The sequence below is a fragment of the Schistocerca americana genome, chromosome 3 (assembly GCF_021461395.2).
Source record: "Schistocerca americana isolate TAMUIC-IGC-003095 chromosome 3, iqSchAmer2.1, whole genome shotgun sequence".
Classification (NCBI taxonomy): domain Eukaryota; kingdom Metazoa; phylum Arthropoda; class Insecta; order Orthoptera; family Acrididae; genus Schistocerca; species Schistocerca americana.
The window spans coordinates 431,812,325-431,839,037 of record NC_060121.1 but is presented as its reverse complement, the minus strand read 5'-3'; the positions used below and the strand labels follow the sequence as shown (position 1 = coordinate 431,839,037).

The window sequence follows — 26,713 nt, the reverse complement described above, 5'->3', positions numbered from 1 at the left end:
CAGAGACTGAAGTATCAGGCACAAAAGACAGTTTTCACATTTCAGACAATTAAAACAGGGTATACTGTTTTTTAATCATTAAATGTACTTGCAGTTACAAATATGGATAACAATGAGCTGTATAATGGAATGTTGAAAATGAAAATTTATGCCTGACTGAGACTCAAACCTGGATTTCCAGCTTATCGCGAGTGGTTGCCTTAGCATTTGGCTATCCAAGCATGAGTAACGGCCGGACCCAAACTTTCATGTCATCAATCACCTGTCTACAACCTTTAATCATACACTCAATATGTATATTGCCATACAGGGGAGACAGTTTACTTGAAAGTTGCTTGCCAGGTGTTGACGGATAAATGCAATATTGCGAAGAATGATGCAAAGCGTGTCCGAAGGAACTTTGTATCTTATTTGAGAACAACCAGAGCACTGCAATACTGTATTTTTAATCATGTCTGTCCCAATCTTAATGTAACAGCACTACATTTTAATGACATCATTATCCATTTCAGTTTGTCAGTCGAGCCCACGGGCCTCGCATATGATCAAAGGCTGTCATGGCTACCATGTTTGTAAAACCTTAAAGTATGATCGTGTTTAGCCTTAAACATTTGAAAATGTTTCATTGTCAATTGAAAGATAAAGGCTGCAGGATTGGTCCTATCAACAATAATTCTACAAAGCATTCATCTGGTCCAGCTAGACTACAGGTATACCATCTATCTTGCAGTAGAGAAAGCCATAGAAAATACAAAGTCTTCCAACTTCGTTGGCTGATAAAGAAAAAGAGAATTACTTGCATTCAATAACTGAAATGGAAGCATAGTCTACTGTTGCCAACTGTAGTGTCACTAGAGTGTGCAGCAATGAAGCTATAGAAGTCACTAGGCAAGCAGGCAAGGAGAGTGCCAGAGTGAGTCAGCAGACCAGCTGAAGTCCAATAACAGTCCAGCGTTTTGCCAGAGCAGACACCACAAGCATAAACTGAGTAATGGCAACATTGAATAACAGCTACCAAGACATCATGTTACTAAGAGCAATTTACAGCAACTGGTCGGAGGCCATAACACCTCTAACGCTAGCTTGCTAGTGGTCAGAGACACCATATTCTCTTCTGGTGCCTTGTGTGGACTGGGCTGTAAGATGATGATTCAGACACTACTAATGTGTCTGCTTCCAAGTCCAAATTGATATAAGCATGATACAATACTAAATCCCCTCCTTCTTTAGTGGGTATTTAGGGCTGAAAATGGCTGTGGCAATGGGAGTGCAAGCACAGTGATGATGAATGAACACTGATATTGCCATCCATTGCTTTCTGTGTAGTATTGTTAGAGGTAGGACCAGGCAGTAGCAGCATCTGCACAATGGAAGGGCCTGGCTGGTCTGTTGATTGCAAGGTGCTATTTGGGCTAACGTCTGATGGAGATTGTGTTCAGAAAGATAGAGGAGGATGTAAGTGTTCTCTCTATTGGCACCCATTTTTGGTTTGTGATCACTTCAAACACCTGTTGAAGATTCTAGTGTGGTCTCAGATCATACAGCTGCTAGTGGAAGGGAACTGGTAGGTTCAGGATTGGTATTTGTTCTCAAGTAGGTGTCCTGCCTACCTCTGTCCCTGACTGACTGACTAATTGGTCTGTGGGTGCATCCTGCGATGTATATCATAGCAAAATCTGATTCCCAAGATGAATCAGTCACTCTTGCGTGGATATGAGTTCAAAAATTTGGTGCCCTCTGTTGCTGGTCATGGCACCTCGGGATCTATGTGAGGTGCGAGTTCTGATTTGCAGCCCATACAGTAATAGGATGAATGCAGGCTTGGAATCTGTGTTTGCTTATCAGGCACATAAAGTCAAATAATGTTTGGGATCTGCACCCATTAAAAACTTTGGCCATGTCACACCCGTTGAGGTGGACAGATCAGTGAGAAGTGAGGAAGCTAGTGGCGCCGTTGATACTATGACCTTCTGTGTTTGTGTTTTGAAGTTCCTGATCATCCATTCCACTCAGAATGAAGGGATGGTAATTAGATGTTCTATGCTGTTACAGAGACAGAACTGCTTAATTGCAGTGGTACCAACTGGGGATGGTAGTCCAACACAATAAAGGAGGAGGACCTTCTACAGTGAAAAAAGTTTCCAGAGGTTGGCTTGTGGCTGTCATGAGTTGGTTGGTGTTTGTACCATGAATGGAAAGCTAGAGGGAGCATCATCCAGTAGTAACCCCATGGCACCTTGGAGTGGACCTGCAAAATAAACATAGTCTCTCCCTTGGGCATTCGGGTTTAAGCTGGGGAGAAGTGTTCTGTCAGGGCTGATGGGTTATGAGTGCAAGCGTGACAGGCTGAAACCACACAGTCTTCTACAGCATTGACTATGAGCCAGTAAACATGGCAACAAGCCTAGCTGTCACATCCTTGTGTCATCCAGTGTGATGTATGAAGCTGCTGAGGAAAGTGGGCTTGGAGAGAGGACAGAATTACATTCCTCTTCATCTGTAGCTAATAATATGACCCCTGCATTACATTGAGATGATGGCACAAAGAAAGAAGTGTCCTGCATGGTGGAACAGTCATTTCTGGCATTACCATGGCCACATTTGTGGTGTTGATGACAGTACCCAACAACAGTTTTTTGCCCTGTAGCTGTGGCTGCCTCATTAGCAGTAACTGGGAATTTGTCCATAGCTAGATGCAGGTTATGACTGAGCAGAAAGCACATTATCTTTTTATTGTAATTTTTATCTGGAGCCCTAGACATATGGATTAGAGAGTTTGCGTTATGCTGGTGCATAATGAGTAGTGTTTTTGTTTTTCGTGTTGGTATTCCGCTTGCTGAGGGTTTATTTATCAATTATCATGTCTTATTTGTAGTTCAGTTTTAAAGTTTCAACTACATTTGTCTCTGGCAACTTTTGCAAGGGTGCTGTTGTGCAGCCCAATGTAAAAACAAGGTTCTTTCCTTTCATCTGACTATACTAGAAATTGTAAAGAGTTCAGTGCAACAGTCTGTTTTTTTAGTGTTATATTAATTACCATTTCATTCATAAACAGTAAAAATATGTAGTATATGTTGTTGCTGTTAAATCTGCTAGTTATGTTTCTTTCAATCAACAGTAATCTGTTTTATTCCTTTCATAATTTTACTGAAACATTTCCTTTGTTCCAGTTACTGACTTGACAGGATCTTTTAAATTGATTATTATCTTTATTTGTTTCACAGGTTGTTTGGCTGTGTGTAGGACGCTTGCTGACAGGAGGAATGGGAGGTGCATTCAGTTTAACAGCACCTGTCTACACAAGTGAGATTGCGCAAAAGGAAATTCGGGGAACACTAGGAGGCTATTACCAACTTATGCTTACTGTGGGAATACTGTTTGTGTATTTGTTGGGACTAGGTGTGGAGCTGTTTTGGATATCCATTGCATGTGGTGTCATGCCCATCCTATTTGCAGCAGCTTTTATCTTCATGCCTGAGACTCCATTGTATCGCCTGAAGCAAGGACGTGGTGATGAGGCACGTAAAGCACTGCAGTGGTTCAGAGGCCCACACTATGATGTCGAACCTGAGCTGGCTGAAATGAGAGAATCTGTAGAGAGTTCAGCGAAGGAAAAGGTCTCTTTGTGGAAGGCCTTCAATACACCAGCTGCACGAAAAGGAGTTCTTGTTGCTTTTGGCCTCATGATTTTCCAACAACTCAGTGGAGTAAATGCTGTGATATTTTACACCTCCGACATTTTTAAGGTGCGTTACATTTATGTTTTAATTCTTTTTAATGAATTACACGTGCATATTGAAAGTACTTAAAGAAGCAGTGGGAAACCAAATTATGAATATAATTTTTCAAAAGTGATCTGAGGAGTCATATCCATTATTTAAAGTCAATGCAATAACAGGTTACACATCAGCAATGAAACTAAGCGATGTGTATGTTTCAGTTCCATATGGGAACATAAGTTATACTGACATTGTTGTTGAGATCACACTCAGCTGAAATTTGCACATTGATGCTTTTGGGGTTTTTAGGCATGTCATAAAATTAATGATTAGGTTGAAGCCGTCAAGGTACAAATATTAACCTATCTGTTACATGCATGAGACATTCAAATTTCTTTTTTGTAATTCTTTCAGTGGCTCAATCTTGTTCTCCATGACTTGTTGTTTTGTTGCTAATCTTTTCACCTCTGTAGACCTGGTATATCCAATATGCCAGGAAAAACTTTTTTACCTTTTCTGTTTTTGTAGACAGCAATTGACATTTATTTCTAGGTAAAATTCAGTACAAATTGCAGTTCTAGTTAAAATAATTTTATCTCCTCTTTTTTTAATACAGAACTACAGAACAACAACACAAAACTATGATGCTCAATTGTACATATATTTTAAAATGATGTTACAGTGGAAATAGTAAACAGAAACAAAAGACTGTCTAATCCTATGTGTACCGGTACTTTTAACAGAGTTTATATTTCATTACACCAGTTATAACTACGTACTAATCCCTCCTCAGTGATAACATTAAAGTACTTTTTTGGAAATGCTCTGTATGGCCAGAATGTGAATTCATTAGATTGGTTGATGACACTCCAAAGGTTTTATGGCTGGAGTTGGTTGGTTGATTGTGTGAAGCTGACATGAGTGGTCCATCCTCCATATTCTTCAGCAGGAAGGCTTGAGTCTATTGATCGAGACAGTCTTCTGACCATGAAGTGTTTCAACATCAAAGTGTTTTTCAGAGCATGAACCTACCAGATAGTTAGGGAAGTTTCCTCTCTGTGTATAATGTCTTATGAACAAATGTGAAAAGTCATAAGTTCAAAATGGATGAAGACAAATGTTGTAGGGTGATAGTGAACATTTATTGTTTTATGTGACTGCATGTGCTGTTTCAGGTTGAAAATTAAATTGGAATGTTGCACACTCCATTGGTGTAGGCTCAAAGAATTTCTGCAGTATCTAACAGTCCTGTTCCCACAGTCCAATCAAACAGCAATTATTGAAATGGTTTAATTTTAGCATTAACATTTCTTTGTCTGTACTGTCATACATGTAAATTTATATCAATATATGATGGGAAATGGCACTGTAGAATAGATATTATAGTGTTGGTTGTTTCATAAACAAGAACACAGTAATAAACCTCATCTGGGTAATTTGAAGATGTTCACAGCTCAGCTCATTGTCCATTATATTCTGGGGCATCATTCTTCAGGGGGGATGTTTTTGTGAAGATATTAATTTGTTGATAGTAAAGCATTATCATTTTTAGTCAAGCTCAATGTCTGCAACAAATTGTATCTTTTTCCCATACTTCAATTTCAAATAGCCACTGACTTTGTAATTGGTAATATTCCATTTCATTTAATCATTGTAGAAATACTCATATAAAAGTTTATAGTTTTTGTTAGACATGGTTTCCACAAAATAATACTTCACTCCATATTACAAGACTCAAGTTCAGCACTTGACTTTTTATGACTGGCCTCTTGTTGGTACAGAGCATCAAAGATGCGTTCTTACAATATTAACATTATGATGTTTCTTGGTGTTTGTGAAAAATTGTAAGAGTTTGTATTTTTATGGTGTGTGGAATGTTATGATGGATTTTCCATAATTAAATATTTCACAATGTGAAATAACATGCCAGTTTCAGTCAATCAAAACAACTAAAATTTATGGGATAATTAAAATTTTTAAAAGTCAAAAATGAAAATGGATGTCCAAAATATTATAGGAAATATGAAAAAGAAAAAAAAATTGAATAAATATCCTTATGTAGCACACTTTATCTCAAAGGTTCCGGTACTGAATTTCGGGTTTTCATTTATAAAAAAAAGTAGTCGAAAAATGGATTGAATCACAAATTTTGTTAATCAGATTATTAATCACAATCTACCACTCAACAGATATCCCTGTAGTGCTGATTTGTTATAAACAGTGATTTTATATTCTGGAGTCACAAAAGCACAGAGACTCAAGTTGTCAACCAGTCATCTGAGAGTCAGGCTCATAATGCTGCCTTGACATTGCAGTGTCACTGTTCAACTTTGTCTTTTGATGCCAGATGATTAGCAGTAGCTCGTATCTTGAGACTTTGTGACATGAGTGAACAACAGGCAAAGAAACTGTCATCACATATCAGTGGGTATAATCCAAAACATGGCATCCATGACGATAACAGAGTGCTGGGAACACTTTCTGCAGAGATGTCCGTTAGTGATACTGCCACCGGTCAATGTGTAGATCTGTCAATCATTGTTAAGAGGTAAATGGAGCTTGGATAGCAAGGTAATGGCACCTCAAGATCAATATAAATATGTGGGACATGACTGTCAACTTTGCTGAAAGGTCCGTAAGTGCTGGTTGTTTTGAAACATACACTTGTCGACAAAAAATGTATTTTTTTTTTTTCCACTCAGCTTTACTTCTTGTTTCAGTGAAGGTCGAATGAAGTGCTGTTGAATCAGTCCATTGTGCCTTTGATGACAGGATAGTGCATGACATGGATCCCCCCAATCCCCCAGGGGGCTCGGCCACTCTTTGACGGGTTCATGTTTGGCTACCATGGGGCCCCATCCTTTTCAGCTTCTTTTACCTTCCATGATACATGTCTGTCCTCTTGCCATTCTTTTTCCCTTCCCTTGGGGAACATGTGTGAGGTTTGTTGGGATGTTCTGCATTGTCCATAGCTTACAGACAAAGTGTCTCAACACTATTTTTCATTCCTTTTTCATTTCTTTGTTCACCTTCTCCTACCCTTCCTCTGCTTCAGTGTTTGAGGCTCCCCTTTTCTTCTTCCTCCCTGTGCTCTCCTGAAGGCTGGCCCATGTGTCTGATGCATAATGGTACTGGGTAACATGTAATTCCCAGCCCTGGGATGACAGGTAGGGTTCACATGTACCCTGTTGTGCACACCAGGCCTAGGGAGGGGTGACTGCCTGAGCTGCTACCTTCCCAAATTGCCAAGTGCCCTCTGTCAGGTGTTCGGGAGGTGCGACCTGAGGTGTGAAAAATCGGCTGAGGTGGATGTGCCCCCTTGTGAAGGGGGCCCCCACTTGGAAGGAGCATGCCATCAGAGATGCTGGCAATCATGGGGAATTTTCTCACAATGAGCCAATCATCATCTTTGCACTCTACATCTACCAGACGTAAATGGAATGACGCTCCTGATTCAAAGACCCTCCCAGCTGCATCACAGTTTCTCATGGTTTCAAGTACTGAAGTTCCCCCCTGTGGGTCCGGGGGTTAGAATAGGCCCGAGGTCTTCCTGCCTGTCGTAAGAGGCAACTAAAAGGAGTCCATCCCCCTCAAGGGGGTAGTTAGCGCCTGCGTCCGGAGACGGACGGTCCCATGACCTATATTTGTGGTCTTTTTGGTTCTTCACTTCTTGTTTCTTCCTTCTTTGGTTGGTTCCTTTCTTTGTTCTTCTCCATCTCACTATTTTACTCTTCCCTTGCCTTCTTCTCCTTGCCTTCTTCTCCTTGCCTTCTTCTCCTTGCCTTCTTCTCCTTGCCTTCTTCTCCTTGCCTTCTTCTCCTTGCCTTCTTCTCCTTGCCTTCTTCTCCTTGCCTTCTTCTCCTTGCCTTCTTCTCCTTGCCTTCTTCTCCTTGCCTTCTTCTCCTTGCCTTCTTCTCCTTGCCTTCTCTGGTCTCCGCCTCGGTGTTTGAGACAGTCTGTCCTCTCTCTCCCTCTCTCTCTCTTCTTTTTCTTCTTCTTCCTTCCTCCCTGTGTGCGCCTGAAGGCCGACCCACGCGTTCGCACGCATAGCCGGTGACGGGGTAACGCATAATTCCCCGCCCTGGGTAGACAAGTAAGGCACGCACGTACCCCCTGGTAAAGGCCAGGCCCAGGGAGGGGTGATTGCCTGAGCTGATACCTTCTGACCATGCCGATTGGTCCCTCCGTCTGTTTCTTGGGAGGTGTGACCTGAGGTGTAAACATTCACCTAAGGCGGGAGTGCCCTCTGAGAGGGTCCCCATAAGGAAGGAGCGCGCCATCGGAGATGCTGGCAATCGTGGGGGATTCCTCCGCAATGGATTTCTCTTCTTCTCTCTCGACTTCTGCCCACAAATGGAAACATGACCAGCCCCCAGTGACAAAAGTACTACCGCCTACCCCACAGTTCCTCGTCATTTCTTGATCTGAGGACGGAAAGGATTTTTCCTCTGTCAACCCTTTCATTATCCAGAGGGGCGTAGATGCCATAGCTGGTACTGTTAAGTCTTGTACGAGGTTGCGTAATGGTACCTTGTTACTAGAAACTGAGAGCGCCTTTCAGGCACAGAAACTGCTTCGAGCCACACTCCTGTACACGTTCCCTGTCCGGGTGGAGGCTCACCGAACTTTGAATTCGTCTCGTGGTGTGGTCTATACTAGATCCCTCGACGGATTGACTGATGAGGAGATTCAATCTTTCCTCGCTGAGAAGGGCGTGACGGCTGTCCATAGGGTCATGAAAAAGGTCAACAATGACCTTGAACCGACCCGGACACTTTTCTTGACCTTTGATAGTGTTAAGCTGCCATCGCGCATCAAAGCGGGCTACGAGGTTATTTCTGTTCGCCCCTATGTCCCGACACCTACGTGCTACTACCAGTGTCAGCGTTTCAATCACACTCGACAGTCTTGTTTCAATGCGGCTAAATGTGTCACTTGTGGCAGGGATGCCCATCAGGGGGACTGTCCACCTCCGTCTCCTCGTTGTGTGAACTGTCAGGGTGACCATGCAGCATCCTCCCGCGACTGTTCCGTCTATAAAGAAGAACGCTGTATCCAAGAAATTCGGGTCAGAGAGAAAGTGTCCACCTCGGATTCTCGCAAGCTATTGGCTAGTAGGAAGCCCACGCTGCTCCCAGCGGTGAAATACAGTACTGTCCTCGCCTCTCCTCGGACTACCAGGGAGGTGGCAACCCAGACATGCGATCTGACCTTCAGCACCACGGTCGTCCGTTCGGCCAGTGCTAAGATCACGCAGTCGACGTCTCCTCTTCCTCCCATCACCCCACAGACACCAGCCCCTTCATCAGCTTCTGCTAAGACGAAGACCCAGAAGTCAGATGCACGGGCCTTCAAGAAGGAACCGTCCCGTGCAGACTTCCTACGTACCTCGACCTCCCAGCCATCAACCAGTACTTCCGCCAAACGACCTTCCAAGAAGGCTCATAGGAAGCACAGTTCTCCTTCTCCGCCACGGCGCATTTCTTCTGCTGCGCCACCCAGCGGTTGCCGCACCAGGCCGTCATCCATTTCGCCTGGCCGCACCGCTGGTAGCCGAACATCTGGCCGTTCACTGGCGGAGGAAGCTCCCCCTCCCGGCCATCTTACCAAGATGGCCGATGAACCTATAGAACCAATGGACGATGACTGTCCGCCTACTGATAGCGGCGGCAGTGCTCGCTCGAAGCCAGGCCCTCAGCGGCCTTCGAGGTGACCCCTTCTTTCATCTTCCTTTTCTTCTTACGATGGCACTTATTCACTGGAATATTCGCAGCATTCGCTCCAACCGAGAGGACTTGAAGTTGCTGCTCTGCTTGCACCGTCCGCTCATCGTAGCCCTCCAGGAAACAAAGCTACGCCCATGCGATCAAATTGCCTTGGCACACTACACCTCTGTGCGTTTTGACCTACTCCCTGTGGTAGTTATCCCGGCTCATGGAGGGGTTATGTTGCTGGTCTGGGATGATATTTACTACGATCCCATCACGTTGCACAACGGCCTGCAGGCAGTTGCCAACCGAATTACTCTCCCCACTTTTACATTTTCCATTTGTACTGTTTACACTCCATCATCGTCTGCCATTATCAGGGCAGACATGATGCAACTTATTGCTCAGCTACCTGCACCATTTTTGTTAACTGGAGACTTCAATGCCCACCATCCCCTTTGGGGCTCTCCAGCATCCTGCCCGTTAGCAGACCTTTTCAACCAGCTCAATCTTGTCTGCCTCAATACTGGCGACCCTACTTTTCTTTCGGACACATCTCACACCTATTCCCATTTAGACCTCTCTATATGTACTCCCCAACTTGCACGCCGGTTTGAGTGGTATGCACTTTGATACATATTCGAGCGACCACTTCCCGTGTGTTATCCATCTCCTGCAGCATACCCCCTCTCCGTGCTCATCTAGTTGGACTATCTCCAAAGCAGACTGGGGGCTTTTCTCTTCCAGGGCGACCTTTCAGGATCAAACCTTCACAAGCTGCGATCGTCAGGTCGCACACCTCACGGAAGTCATTCTCACTGCTGCTGAATATTCCATCCCTCACCCTACTTCTTCTCCACGTCGCATACCGGTCCCCTGGTGGACCGCAGCATGTAGAGACGCTTTACGTGCTCGTCGACGTGCTTTATGCACCTTTAAACGCCACCCTACAGTGGCGAATTGTATCAATTATAAATGATTACGTGCACAGTGTTGTCGTATTATTAAAGAAAGCAAGAAAGCCAGCTGGGCTGCTTTCACAAGCACCTTCAACAGTTTTACTCCTTCTTCTGTTGTCTGGGGTAGCCTGCGCCGGCTATCTGGCACTAAGGTCCACTCACCAGTTTCTGGCTTGACGGCCGCGAATGACGTCCTTGTGGCCCCTGAGGCTGTCTCCAATGCCTTTGGCCACTTTTTCGCAGAGGTTTCGAGCTCTGCTCATTACCACCCTGCCTTCCTCCCCCGCAAACAGGCAGAGGAGGCTAGGCCACCTAACTTCCGCTCCTCGAATCGTGAAAGTTATAATGCCCCATTCACCATGAGGGAACTCGAAAACCCACTTGCCTGGTCACGGTCCTCCGCTCCAGGGCCTGATTCTATTCATATTCAGATGCTGAAGAATCTTTCTCCTGCGGGTAAAGGTTTTCTTCTTCGTACTTACAATCGCATCTGGATTGAGGGACATGTTCCCGCATGCTGGCGCGAGTCTATTGTTGTCCCGATCCCTAAGCCGGGGAAGGACAAGCTCTTGCCTTCCAGTTATCGACCCATCTCGCTTACCAGCTGTGTCTGTAAAGTGATGGAGCAAATGGTTAACTCCTGTTTGGTTTGGCTGCTCGAGTCTCGACGCCTACTTACCAATGTACAATGTGGATTTCGTAGGCGCCGCTCTGCTGTTGACCATCTGGTTACTTTGTCGATCTTCATTATGAATAACTTCTTGTGGAAGCGCCCAACCGCGGCTGTGTTCTTTGATTTGGAGAAGGCTTACGACACCTGTTGGAGGGCGGGCATTCTCCGCACCATGCATACATGGGGCCTTCGCGGTCGCCTCCCTCTTTTTATTCGTTCCTTTTTAATGGATCGACCATTTAGGGTACCTGTGGGTTCTGTCCTGTCAGACACCTTTCGCCAGGAGAATGGGGTGCCACAGGGCTCAGTTTTGAGCATCGCTCTCTTTGCCATAGCGATCAATCCAATAATGGATTGCCTCCCAGCTGATGTATCAGGCTCCCTTTTCGTGGACGATTTTACCATCTATTGCAGCGCGCAGCGTACGTGTTTCCTGAAGTGCTGTCTTCAGCATTCTCTTGACCGTCTTTACTCCTGGAGTGTCGCCAATGGCTTCTGTTTTTCTGCCGAGAAGACGGTCTGTATTAACTTCTGGCGCTACAAAGAGTTTCTCCCACCGTCCTTACGACTCGGTCCCGTTGCTCTCCCATTCGTGGAGACAACAAAATTTTTAGGTCTTACATTTGACAGGAAACTTAGCTGGTCTCCACATGTGTCATATTTGGCTGCCCGTTGTACCCTTTCTCTAAATGTCCTCCGTGTTCTGAGTGGTCTGTCGTGGGGAGCGGATCGAACCGTCCTACTTCGCCTATATCGGTCGATCGTCCGCTCCAAGCTAGATTATGGAAGCTTCGTATACTCCTCTGCACGGCCATCCATCTTACCCCGCCTCAACTCCATACAACATCGGGGTGTACGACTTGCGATCGGAGCGTTTTATACTAGTCCCGTCGAGAGTCTTCATGCTGATGCTGGTGAATTGCCACTCACCTACCAGCGTGATATACTGCTTTGTCGGTATGCCTGTCGGCTACTGGCGATGCCCGACCACCCGTCTTATCGTTCCTTTTTTGACGACTCTCTCGACCGTCAATACGGGTTGTATGTCTCTGCCCTGCTACCCCCTGGAGTTCGCTTTCGTCGCCTCCTTCAACACCTTAATTTTTCACTCCCTGCAACCTTTCGAGTGGGTGAGAGCCACACGCCACCTTGGCTCCAGGCTCAGGTTCGCGTTCACCTTGACCTCAGCTCGCTCCCAAAAGAGGTTACCCCCAGTTCAGTCTACCACTCCCATTTTGTCGAACTTCATTTATACAGATGGCTCTAAGACCAATGACGGGGTCGGGTGTTCTTTTATTGTCGGGGCACAAAGTTTCAAATACCGGCTCCATGGCCATTGTTCGGTCTTCACAGCTGAGCTCTTTGCCCTCTACCAGGCTGTTCTTTACATCTGCCGCCACCGACATTCTGCATATGTCATCTGCTCTGATTCCCTGAGCGCCATCCAGAGCCTCAGTGATCCGTACCCGGTTCACCCTTTCGTGCAACGGATCCAACGCTCTCTTCAGCAGCTGGTGGACGTCGGTTCTCCGGTTAGCTTTATGTGGGTTCCTGGCCATGTCGGTATCCCTGGGAACGAAGCTGCAGATGCCGCAGCCAAGGCTGCGGTCCTCGAGCCTCGGACAGCTTCTTGTTGTGTCCCTTCGTCAGATTGTAGCAGGGTCATTTGTCGGCGCATTTTATCGCTGTGGCATGCTGATTGGGTTGCACTTACAGACAACAAGCTTCGGGCCTTGAAACCTCTTCCCGCGGCTTGGACGTCCTCCTCACGCCCTTCTCAGTGGGAGGAGGTAGTTTTGGCCTGGTTACAAATTGGACACTGCCGGTTCAGCCATCGCCATCTGCTGACGGCTGCGCCGGCGCCGTTCTGCCCATGTGGGCAATTGCTGACGGTCCGCCACATTTTAACGTCCTGTCCGGATTTTAACACACTGCGTCTTGATCTTGGCCTGCCATGTACTCTAGATGCCATTTTAGCGGATGACCCACGAGCAGCTGCTCGCGTTCTTCATTTTATCAACTTGACAACCCTCTCTAAAGACATTTGATTATGCTGTTTTCTTAAATCTTATGCCTGTCAGTCTGTCTTTTATCGTGTTTTCCGTTTCGTTGCTGTTTTAAACTTGTGACTCGCGGTGCATTCCTAACGTAGTCTGGGCGCTAATGACCATTGAAGTTGTGCGCCCTAAAACCACAAAAGAAAAAAAAAAAAAAAAAAAAAAGTACTGAAGTCGGTTAGTCGTTTGCAATGGTAAATCTCTTTCTAATTCACAAAGATGTTGATGGAATTGCCAGCCCTGTGAAATCCTTCTGTTGTTTATGCAATGGCACTTTGCTTTTGGAGACTACTTCGGATTCTCAAGCACAACAACTGCTTGCTGTTTCACTGCTCCACAGCTATCCTGGTTGGGTTGACCCCTCATAGAACTCTGAATTCTTCCCACAGTGTTATTTACACTGGGTTGCTTGACAGCCTGACTTAGGCCAAAATCCAAACATACCTCTCTGATCAGGTTGCCATTGGTGCCCAATGGGTGATGTAAAAGGCAGATACCTCCTTAGTGCCCACACACACTCTTTTTCTCACATTTAATATAGTGGTGCTTCCATCCAAGAACAAAGCAGGCTATGAAGTTATCACAGTCTGACTGTACATTCCGAATCCGATGTGCTGCTACCGATGCCATCATTTCAACCAGACTTAAATGTCTTGTCGACATCTTACCAAATGTGTAACCTGTAGTAGGGATGCGCATGAGGGCGATTGTCTGCCTCCTCCTCCTCGCTGTAACTGTAATGGTGACCATGCCACCTCCTCTTGAGATTGTCCCATGTATCTCAATGGGTGGGCTGTCCAGGAGATCTGGGTAAAGGAAGAAGTATCTTACCTGGTCACTCACAAGTTACTGGCTAGCCGCAAACCCTGTGTATTACCATCTGACACTTACAGTACTGTTCTTCCTACACCTTGCTCCATGAAGGACATGGCCACACAGACATTCAACCTAAAATTCAGCTCTGAGGCTGTGAAATCACTCATTGTAGTATCAACATCTCCTTGTCTAGCTGTGCAACAAGCCATCAAACTCTCGTCCCACAGGGCGGAGTTACCACCTACGCAATCAGCAGGTCAGAAAGGACAGAAGGAATACTCCTGCGAAGATTTCCTATGTACCTCCAGCCAACCAACACCTCTGCCAACTGGAAAGGCTTGAAGAAGTCAACCAAAGGCAAATGTCTTCTCCTTTGCTAACTCAAAGATTCTCTTCAATGGTGTCGTCATGTGACACCCTCACCCGGCCAGCCTCCATGTCGCTGGTGTGCAGTGCCAACTGTTTTTCTGCACTGGAATCCACAGGCTGACAGCAGAAGAAAGCTGATGCTTCTGAAGGACTTGTGGAGCAGGATCCTCCTGCCTCTGTTCCCTGTAGCAGCGAGTCTTCACAGGCTGGCACTCGGCAGCCACCGAGGTGACACCCCTTCATTTTTCGCTCATCATGACTCTCCTCCAATGGAACATTTGTGGCATTTGATCAACAAAGAATAGCATCATCCACTTGTTCTGTGCCTTCAGGAAACTAAATTGCATCATCCTCATGAGTGCTTTGGCCTTCCACTTTTCTTCCCAGTCTGTTTTGATCTCCCCCCCCCCCCCCCCCCCCCCCACTCCCCTGAGATCGGCATTACATCTCATGGGAGAGTCATGCTGCTCATACGGAATGACATTCATAGTCAGCCCCTCTTCCTGACTACCCGTCTTCAAGCTGTTTTCCTTCCTCACTTGACCTTTTCCGTTTGTATCGTTTACATCCCTTCATCATTCAATGTCAATAGGATATACTTCCTCCAGCTTATTCGGCAGCTACCTCAACCCTTTCTACTGATCAGTGATTTTAATGTGCACCATCCCCTTTGAGGTTCTCCCAAAATCTTTTTGAGAGGTGATCTATTGGCTGACCTTCTTAATCAATTTAACCTCTTCTGCCTTAACACAGGAGCACCCGTGTTCCTTTCAGACTCCTCACACACCTATTCCCATTTGGATCTATCCTTCTGCACTGCCCAGCTGTTTCATCATCTCTAGTGGTCTGTTCTCTCTGACACATAGTCAAGTGACCTCCTCTTGGCCATCTCACCATGAGGAGATCATTTTAGCTAAGTTGGGGATCAGGCACTGTCGTTTTAGCCATTGTCATTAGTTAAGCGGTGTCCTCCCACCACTTTGTGCTCATTGACCTCAACCTTTGACAGTCTGCCATTTCCTGATGGAATTCCTTTTTTTTTTTTATATTTAAGTTCTCATTTGTGTTTACGATCTGAGTTATTGGCTGTTTTACCAAACAACACGAGGGCTGTCGAGTGCATTTTTGTTTTTATCCATTGTATCAATGTGGTGAAGGACATTTAATCTTTTACCTCCATTTTTATGGCATATTTTATAGACCTTCCTCCCCATCCCTCATTTTTGTTGTCTTTTTGTCCATTGATAGAGATTAATGTGTCATCATTTTTAATTCTTCTCTTTGTCTTCGAGTTCTGCAGTTCTGACATGGGTGCATATGATCCTAGTTGTTTTTGCGCCCTAAAACAAAACAAACCATTTCAAAAATTTGAAAAGTACTAATGTTATAATCACACCTGAGTTTTGTGGATCATCTGGTGCCGCAGGAATGTGGTGATAAGCTTGAATAAAGTCTATTTTGGATAATACCTTTCTGCTGGAGAGTTGGCAGTTGAAATCATATAAAAAAGTTAATGGAAATCAGTCTGGCACTGTAAAGCTTTCAAAGCTCAGTAATCCTTACAGGTATGCAGATTTCAAATTTTCATGGGAACGAGATGGAGAAGACTACACTAGCAGCTTTTAGAAGGATGACGTATACCAAGCCTGATCATGACTTGAAATTAAAGTTTTACTTAAGCCAATTTTCCTGATGATAAGTACCTGCGTACATTGGAGGCTCTGTAGCTGTGATTGCATATTGAACACTAACCTCAGGAAAAGTATAATTAGGTTTCTCCATGAGAAATTTAGGATATCTCATTAGACAGTCTCAATATTTGAGCTGTGGTTCAATCAAAAGCACTAAAATGTTAATAGGTACATTTATAGAAACTGTATTAGAAATTAAGAGTTTGTCAGTGAAGCAGCTTTCTGTGTGCAACATCAAGCAATAGACTATTACAGCTAAAATAAAAAAAATAAAAGAAATTGGCTGGTGAACATTTGCAGTAAGACATTGTCACAGAAATCTTTTTTGAACAGCTATTGTTAGTTGGAGTTCCCTAACCTTCCTCTTTGTTCTTGCATCTAAGATGATAACAGAATTAGAGAAATCTGCAGACATTCCAAATTCCTAACTTTGCCTAGGTTTACATAATAAATGCTTATTAGAATGAGCAGGTGTAGGTAGAATAAACCAAGTTGACAATTTCTACTTAGCTTTGTGATTGTCAAGTTATTGTTTAATAAATAAATAAATAATGAAGAAGAAGAAGAAGAAACAATAAATAAATAATAATAAAATTATTTTTAATGGTCACACTTGTTTCACCTCTATGGTGGCACAAATTAGTAGTCAGCAACATCCTGACATTACAAATATTTTTCACATCTTAACTCTTCTACTATTTCTATCATTACTGTTAACCAGAGATATGTTTTATCTAAAAAATCATTAGATGCTTTTCTCTTAGCCACCAGAAACACAGTAATTATATAATAAATTGTCAATATATTTCCTGATACAAACATTGCTCTGCAATACAAAGTAAAGTGCATTGCCTACATCATAATCAAAAATTCAGGGTCCACACTGAAAATAAAGGTAGTTTAATTTTGTATTCCACTCTCAATCTTTTCTTTAAATTTGCCTTCACATAAAGAGCACAAGACATTTTTGCACAAATTAACATAGCTCTACTTTTACTGCATACAGTTACTCTTTTTCTCTCATTTTCAGCTCAAAACTGTGATAATTTTTGACAAAATTAGGTATTCTGTGCAAATTACTTGTATCTTTAGCATTGTTACAGCTGTTGCCTTAAAATATTTTTACATAATTTTGATTAGTTATTACAGTCTGCAAGTTAAAATTACAAAATTTTACATCAAAGTTGGGTGCTTATTCGTGCTTTCAGCATTACCACAAACATGTAAGCTACTGTTTCTAAACTGACTATAGAATTCATTTTGGTAAATCAACCACCTATTAAACTGTAATCAACTACAAAGTTGCAATAATTTTTCCGAAGTGCATATTGTTGAAAATTTCAGATAATTCTTTGCATATGAATCATTTGCAAGTGATGGATTCCACATGGTCTTCAGTGTCTCATGTTGAAACTCCACTTACTTTAGATATAGGTAAATTATTCATTATTTACAATAGGAAAACAATTTGTCTGTACAACAGGATTGTCTACTGTACTTCCAGCATCCCTCCTTCCACAACATTGTCATTTAAAGTTTGTCAGTTTACTAAATTATCTTGAATGCTAATTTCAGTTTTCTGAATTCTGCCAATAAGACTTTTGGTGCTAAAATTCCAGTTTCATTCACAAGTTTATGAACTTCACTATGTAATGTATTTACTGATTCATGTTTGAGATTTTTGCGTCACGATATTTTAAAGTGTAAATTTTTTTCACTTTTAACCACAATTGATTGTTTCATTGGCTTTAACCTTTATTAATTTTTTAATGTAGGCTGTTCAACTGTCAAATAACCATAACTGATTGTTCCATTACTTTTAAAGATTGACCAAGCACTAATATCATTCTTTTCAATTGTGAATACTCTTGTTACACTGATTTAAATTATTTGCTCCTGCTCCTTGATTGTTAGGTTCTGATTTGACCTTTGGCTCGAGTATAGTCATTTGTAAAACCTGTTTTTCACACAAAAATACAAAAACAAAAAAAAGTTGTTTTTACTTAAATTTTATGTGTCAGTCTGCTGCTGCCAGTTTCTCTTATTGTCCAATATCTATCCTGGTTACAATCATGTTTTTCTAGTTTCCATATAGTTAATTTTGTTCCTGCAACATGCATATAATTTTAGTACATGTGTGTCTGTTTCCATCGTGGACAAGAGCCCTCAGTTCTAACTGCCCTTCGTGCTCTGTTTACTACAATAATAGTATAAATAAAGAAATTTGCATACTTTTCAAAATCCTGCCTTTGCCTATGTTTGCATAAGAAATGCATATTAACATGAGCAAGTGCAGGTAGAATAAACCAAGCTCATAGTTTCTATTTAGCTTTGCGATCAGTGAATTGTTGTTTGGCTGTTAGTCTAATGAGTCGATTTGGCTTCTTATGAGATATAGCAGGTTGTAATTTTGAAATATGTACGTACAAATAATATAGAGGATGCAGATAACTTTCTTTGCATCATTTATTGAACATTAGACCTAAATAAGAACAATCATAATGCCATGTCTCAGTAACTTTGCAGTTCAAAATCTGAAACGTGATTTCTCTCTAACACATGCCATGAACACTGTGATCCATAAAAATGTTACTTATTTGTGCCAAACAGTAACACAGATCTACAAAAACAAATATACAAGAAGTCACAGTACAGTGATTTTATGAAGTATTGATCTCTTACACACAAAGGAATTAACACACAAATAATTAATTCTGCTACAAATATTGTCAAGTTATTACTCAGAATAAATTGTAGTGTGACATTAACAATTTCAAATGCAATTATAATTTTGAATTAAATTGGAAGTATGAAAAATAGCTGTGTCTTTGAAAACAAATTTTGTTAGTTTCATGTGTTATTTCTGTTTATAAATGGAAAAACTAAATGTATCGGTCTCTCCTCTTCATTTTCTACTGTACCTTCCCATTTAATTCTTGACATCCACCTATAGCATTACATTTCAAATGCTTCCACATCATTCACTGGTTTCCTGAAAAGTCTGTTTGACTTCCATATAATGCTGTGATACACACATACACAGTTCTGGAAATTTCTTCTTAAAATCTGTGTTATTGTTTGATCCCAGCAGCAAACAAAAAAAAACAAAAAACAAAATCTTCCTGTGTAGCAATATACTTCTGAAATTTCCCTTCTTTTGTCATCCTGTATGATTTTGTCTGTTACGCTGGATAGTTCTTTCACTATGCCTACAGTTCTATCTGCACCAAATTTAAGTTTAGCAAATAGTTATTTTGCTTCCTATTACTCCCTATCATTTTTTGTTTTAGTGTAATGGATTTGTAATCTCCATTCTGTGTTTTGTATTATGTGCATTCCATTCAACAAGTCATCCTGTCTCCTGCCCAGAAGAGGTGTGCTCACTTCCAGCCTTAGTATTTTTACCAGTTCCTTTTGAACTTTCATTTCACTTCAGAATTCTCAACATATTGCCAATACATTATACAAGGGATGGTCAAAAAGTAACAGGAAGTTTTCGCTTTTGTAGGTTTATACATCTGATTTTCCAAAAAAAAAAAAATCATTTTGTTTGTGTACATGTTCCTGATGTATATTTGCATTTTCACTGTTTTAAATATTTAATTTATTGTTGACAAATGAAAAGATGTGTGTCTGAGTGCTCAGAAAACTTTACTTTCGAAAAAGATGGACCGAAGAACTTGCATCAAATTCTGCTTGAAAAACAGAATCAAGTACAGCATCACATTTGAATTGTTGACTGTAACTTTTGGCAAATCTGCTATGAGTAACTCAAGAGTTTGCAAGTGGTATAAATGTTTCAAAGAGGGTTGAGAACACACTGAAGATGACCGCTCTGGATGCTCTAGCACACCAATTGCTGACAAATCTGTGGAAGAAGTAAAGATAATGGTCCTGGTAAATCACCAGAGGGGTTGCTGATGATGTCGATGTCAACATATCGTTTGGTTTTTGGTTTATGATATATATATATATAATTTTTTTTTATGGTTTGGGCATGAAACATGTAGCAGCAAAATTTGCTTCAAAATTGTTGAATTTCAACCAACCAAAAATGACAACACATAGACATCACCCAGGACTTGCTGAATGAAGTTGAAAATGATCCAGGACTTCTAGAGAAGGTTATAACAGATGATGAAACATTGGCACAGGCATGTGAGGTTGAAACCAAGGCCCAGTGGTCCCAATAGGAACTGCCTGAAGAACAAAGACCGAAAAGAAACTTGACAAGCTTGACCACATGTGAAGGTTCTTCTGACTGTTTTCTTTGATTACAGTGGAATAGTGCATCATGAGTTCCTGTCTTATGGTTGTGTGGTCAGCAAGGAATACTACCTGGAAGTTATGTGCTGCTTGCATGAAGCAGTCAGAAGATGATGACCAGAATTGTGGGAAAACCACTTGTAGAAATTTCATCGTGATAATGCTCCTGTTTGTGTGTCCTTTTTTTTACAATAAACAAAACCATTATATTGCCTCAGCCGTGTATTCACTGGATATGGCCCTGGCAACTTCTTTATATTCCCAAGCTCAAAAAGAAACTCACTGACATTGTTTTGCTATCATTGATGAGGTAAAAATGGAATCACTGAAGGAGCTGAACATCATAATGAAAAGTGAGTCCCCAAAGTGCTTCGAAGATTGGCAAAAGCACTGTCACTCCAAAAATTCTCATGCCTCATATTCTTTTTAAGATTAAATTTAGTGTTTTAGTTGCTTGCTCTATTGTACAACATGAAATATACAAAAACAGTACCACCGCCATATGATACACACTTTGTTAGTAAGTATGCCTTCAGATTAAACCATGCATTGAACAAAACACAAAGAGAAATGGAAAAAATTATAATCTTCTGATCTTATGTTTCCTTCATGTATGATCATCTTGAACTGCTTTTCGGGCTTCTTATGATTACCATCAGAACCACTTAAAGATGGCAAAATTATTGCAAAACCCGGATGATGTTACTCAGCAGAATATCCAAGAACAAAACAATAATTTGTAACTGTACTTTATTATTTTTTTGTTCTGTTGCTTGCTCTACATAATAGAGGAAAAATGAAACATTTGTGAACAGCAATACAATAAATTTCCTGTATTAAACTGTTAAAAAGCTATAGTATCCAAATATATTGAATTAACATTGTACAAATTTCTCTTTACAGAGCGCTGGGAGCGATATCGAACCTGCAGTATCAACAGTCATTGTGGGAGTTATGCAAGTAGCAGCAACATTTGTCTCTTCTCTAGTCGTGGACAAGCTAGGCAGGCGAATTCTGTTGCTTGTCTCAGACAGTGTTATGGCGTTGTGCTCATTATTGCTCGGTATATTTTTTCTCTTGCAAGATCAGAAGCAAGCTGACCAGATAGGATGGCTCCCACTCGTTTCCATGTGTCTTTTCATTGTTGTATTTTCACTTGGGTTTGGTCCCATCCCATGGATGATGATGAGTGAGCTTTTTGCCCCAACTATTAAGGGTGTTGCAAGTTCAGTTGCATGTCTGCTGAACTGGTTTCTTGCATTTATTGTCACAAAATTCTTTTCTGACATGAAAGATGCATTTGGTTCTGATGTTACCTTCTTTATCTTTGCTGCCATTTCTACCCTTGGTACAGTCTTTGTTTTCTTCATAGTACCAGAAACCAAGGGAAAGTCTTTGGAAGAAGTGCAGAGAGTACTTGGCGGAGAAGCTACTGAAGACAAAAGACAACAAGTTGAAGAGACAACTGCAGTAGAAAAATTTTAAATTTTTTATTACAAACAATTATTTACCATAGAGCTCACCTTTTTGTACTATAGTAATAGTGTATGGTGAATAACATGACTACTAGAAAGAAAGTATGTCAGCTTTGCAGCAGTGAAACACAGCTGCAGCAGAACAAGACTGCATGTGTACATGTGCGTGTGTATGTGTGCACGCGCCCACCCACGTGTGATAAAGAAGAGAGAAAAGGATAAGAATTCTTATTCAGAAGCATTATATAGCTAATAGTGCTGAAAGCGTGACACATGAACTCAAATAATTATTGTGTCAAGTCTTACACTACAATTTCTTTTATTTTGAATTTTTAGCTCAAAGACTGCTGAATTCCACTTGTGATAAAGAGTGCTTATTCATTGTCTGTTTAATCATCCTAAGTAATTACTTTTGTAAGAAATGCTGTTGCAGGCAGCCTTTTATACACTGTTTGTAGACTCTGTTTGAGAGTTAAAAATAATGTGGGAAGATTTTAAAATAATGACTCTGACCATCAGAATATTTATAACTCTATACAGAAAAGCTGTTCGCTAGGGCAAGGAATGTTACTTTCATGAAACTACATTTTTTGCTTTATAAATTTTCGCTGGAAAAGCAAAGAATTTGACCAATTTGGTAGCAATTAAGGAAGAAGACAACCTTACGTACCAGACGAAATCTAGAGCTGCACTTACTACTTACTTTTCAATTACAGAAAAATATATTTATATATAATTTATTTACTGTTTCAGAGCTGTCATTTTTAAAATGTTGCACTTCTTTAAAGCTACATGTAAAATTCTAAGAATTAGGTAGGAATCAATGTATATATTTATTAGTGCCATTATTTTGTGATAAACAACAATTTTTGTGAAGCTCTTTGTTGAAAGTAACAGTGATGATGTAACATTTATTGATTAATATTAATTTTGGCAGCAAGAACTTAAGCTTCATGGCCTTCATCCCAATTATTATTTGTGAAAACACAAGAACCTGAAAAATAACACTTTATCTGTGTGGTGGTATTAAATTCTCCTCAAACTGCTCACTATAGTGTGTTCAGTTTCTGGTATGGTGACTGAGCTTATGATATTTTGCAGTATTAACAAATCTGAAAATGCACAATACAGTTTTAAAAAGATTTTAAGTATGCAGTTACTTGTTACTGCAGAAAATGTGATTTTTTCCTATTTATCAAAAAGAGTGATAAACATTTTATCTTGTTTTATACCAAATGCAACTTTGTACATATTATCAGTAAATGTATATTTTATTTATATTTGAATTGTATGTGTAAATCTATATGTATTAATAAATTAAGACATTATGCTGTTAATGATTCTTTAATATCAGAAACATTCACAGAGAAGCTAAATGAACCAGCCAACCTTTCCTGAGAGGACTATAACCAACAGTTTTGCCATCTAATAATGCAGTAATTTGTCTAGCTGTATAAATGTTTCTCTTGGCATCTACAGAAAATTAAACCTTCCATTAGTAAATATCTGTTTCCTCTACAGATAATTAAATAAAGTGAATTACAATCTGTATTCAGGACAACCTGACCATCTTCGCAGAAAAAGTGAAATAAAAAGTAGGTAGGACAGGAAGTGGCCAGGATGGTTGAAGGAAGACTGGTGGTTATGAGGATGTAGTGCACAGCTGCAGAACTATCAAAACAAGTCAGTGCAGTCAAAAATGTAGTTTGGACAGAGAGTAGTGTTGCAAAAGAATGGGTGAAGAAGACATCATCATCATCATCATCATCATCATCATCATCTGCTGGTAAAAACCAAGGTTAAAACTGAATGCATCTATGTGACTTGCAGTTTTCTTTGTAGTACATCACATACAGGAGGCAAGGGCAGAGACAAAGGAGCGGACAGAGATTTCTGTTAAATGGGATGAAAATTTGTTTTCTGTTTAGTTTATTTTTGGTTTTTCCATGTCAGTCTGTAACATGCAGACTCTGGCAGAAAAATTTTATACATCGGTATTTCGTGGTGGTGGTGGTGGGACATGTTGGTTGGTTGATTTGGGAAAGAGACCAAACACAGAGGTCATTAGGAATAATTACAGCATTTGCTTGAAGCAATATAGGGAAATCATGGAAAACATAAATCAGGATGCGTGGACGTGGGTTTGAATCGTCACTCTCCTGAATGCGAGTCCAGCATGCTAACTGCTGCGCTGTGTCGCTCAGTGTACGAGGGGGGAGGGGGTGGTATGTAATGTTACATACTAGCATATAATCATTCCTTAACCCTGATGAAAAACCATGTAATTTCTTTTAAAAGGAATAAATCACTGTATTCAAATCAATGTAGTTATTATGTAGATGACAACAGTCAGAGGCACTAAATAAGCATATTTTTATTTCTGCTGCACTTCAATTACTCCTTGGCTGCTTCTTTGAAAGAACCAATACAGTTTTTACTTAGGTCTTGTTACAACTGAAGAAAGGATGTATTATTAAAACTGGTTGAGACAACCATCTTGTAATGATGAATTGGTACTTGGATATAGTGATAGATTGTCTGAAAACCAATAAATCTTACTTCATTGGTGAGAAGTCTGAACATTATACTTAGTATTCTAGGTAGTGAACTAACTTTTCACATTATCATCATTTCTGTTCTGCGTATTCTAGAAGTGGTTTGGATGTTGTTTGTTCAGTTGATGGTAACTCAAAAACAGGATCTGCAGTCTTGAGAGTTATAATCAAAGATACAGATTAAAGCAAACAAATATCATCAGCTGGGCCCATCAAGGGGCTCATGGTTCTTTTGCAAGTTTGTGCATGGTGCCGAAGAGGCCCCGAGCTGTTGCATCCCATTCTTCCTCCCTGGGCCACATTTCTTCCCCCATGGCTCTCCATCCCCATTCTCACTCCTTCCCAATGCCCCCTATCTTGGCGTTCTTAGTTATGTTCACGTGTCTATACATCTGGTTTCCTATATTCCTTGCTGGCTTGTTTCTCTTGCCTTTTCTCTTCAGTTCTCTCTGGCATTTTTGGTCACCTTTGGAGTTTGACCTATACTTCTAAATTTTTTGTCTTTAGTGTAAGCCTTCTGGGGAAGAACTCCCTCCCTAGTGTCTACGACATAGATTCCTCACCCTCCCCCTTCCTGCCCCCACCCCTCCACCCCACAGTGTGACAAGCACACATAGCCAGTCCGTGTGGTGGGACCATTATGTACTCACCTGGCTGCGCTCCCAGATGATATAAAGATCACACTTCTGATACCTGAGCTGTTGCCTTCTCACCAAGTACACCTAGAAATGATTGCTTGTTATTCTGGGGCACCACAACTCCCAGCAATGGCTGCCTTGCCAGAAGCCTGTGCCTAGGTGGCGCCAACAAGGAGAGTCCCTAATTGGAGTGGGTGGTATCAGAGTGGATGTTTTGTTCATGAAGCATATCAAGCTCCAAAAATCTGGCTATTCTCCTACAGCCATCTCTTCAAGTGGTAACAGATCATTGACTGATTCTTATGACCCTGTGACCTTCCCTTCTCTGGCTACACCCTGGAAGGAGGACCAGGCTCACCAGCTCAGAGTGAAACACTTTCTCCACTGCCTGGTCTGCACTAGATGGATGGGGAAACATTCACCTCCACAAAGCCACTGTTTTTTGTGGAAAATATTGAAGACAAGTTTGGCAAAGTGGAGAGTCTCAGTAAGATGCAGTTGGGTTCCCTGTTGGTCAAATCATCTTATGCTGCCCAATCTGCAGCTCATTGTGCTTGTGATCATCTTTGCCATGTCCCAGTGTCTGCTACACCTCACTAATCTCTGAATATGCTTCAGAGAGTAATTTTTCGTCCTTCAAACTGATGAGAAACTCTGGGCTAATCTGGAATGATGGAGCATTCATTTTGTTTGGCGTATGCAGGAAGGTCTTAAGGACAAATCCACTGAAACCACCACCTTTCTTCTGTCTTTCAAGTGAGATACCCTCCCAGAGAAGATAAAGGTTGTGTTTTATCAGTGTGGCACGTATCTCCCTGATGTATGGTGGACACTCCATGAGGGAACCCATGTTCTGCTACCAGTGTGTGTAAATTGTCACGACCATCACTCTCCATGCTCACCAGATTGCCCCGTTACAAGATAGAAAAGAAAATAAAAGACTATAAATCCCTGGAATGACTGACTCCACCCTGTTTTGAGACTTCTGATTTTACCTCTGTTACAGCCTTTTCCCCTCCTCCCACCTCCTTATCCGTCCTGTCCCCCTCTCCTCTCCTATCCCATATGGTTTCCTCCTGGAGCCGCTCCCCTTCCCCAGCCAAAGGAGTGCCCCCCTTCATCAGCACCCACCAGTGACAGGACTCCCTCTGGGGACCCCTCCCCCAAGAGTCTCTCAGGGTGGAAGCCTGTTATCACAACTCAGCTGTGGGACACGCACCCCTAGGTTGCACGCTCTCTTTCAGTTCCAGATCATGCAGAAGCCTGCTCTCCCTCTATGCCCCGCCCTCTTGACCTATGAAACAGAATAATAATAATAATAATAATAATAAACCCCGTGGAGGCCCGGGAAAAGAATAGGCCTCCACTATGTTCTGCCAGTAGTAAAAGGCGACGAAAAGAACAAACCACTTACAGGGCTAACCCCCCTTTTAGTGGTTGATTACTTGGTTCAGGACAGAACTAAAGAAGCCTCGGACAAGTGCCGTCATGGTCGGGGACGACGCTTGAACCCTATGCCCTGCCACAATGGTAACGACACTGCTAGCCACACAGAAAATGATTTAAATCCCAATAGAGGTGTTTTGCAGGATATGCTTCCTGCAACCACCCTAGAAGGAAAACAAAGACAGAGGATGAGATGGTCAGATGAAGTTAATCGACACCTCATGTTCTGATATTACCAAGCAACAAACCTAGGAACCAACACAACTGGATACAGATCACAAGTATACACAACATTTATTACCAGATACCCAGAATTAAAAATTTTAACAGAACAACGACTA

The 26,713-nt window shown here is 41.7% G+C and overlaps 1 protein-coding gene across 2 annotated transcripts in view; it reads left to right on the top strand.

The window, feature by feature from the left end:
• Window positions 1-23,070, top strand: part of LOC124605459 (facilitated trehalose transporter Tret1-like) — a 200,653-nt gene extending 177,583 nt beyond the window's left edge. For both annotated transcript variants that reach the window (XM_047137148.1, XM_047137146.1), the window contains 2 exons: window positions 3,225-3,746; window positions 21,162-23,070. In XM_047137148.1, coding sequence (XP_046993104.1) covers window positions 3,225-3,746; window positions 21,162-21,743 — 1,104 coding nt within the window. In that variant the 3' untranslated portion in view covers window positions 21,744-23,070. The remainder of the gene's footprint in view (window positions 1-3,224; window positions 3,747-21,161) is intronic.
• Window positions 23,071-26,713: the final 3,643 nt, after the last annotated feature.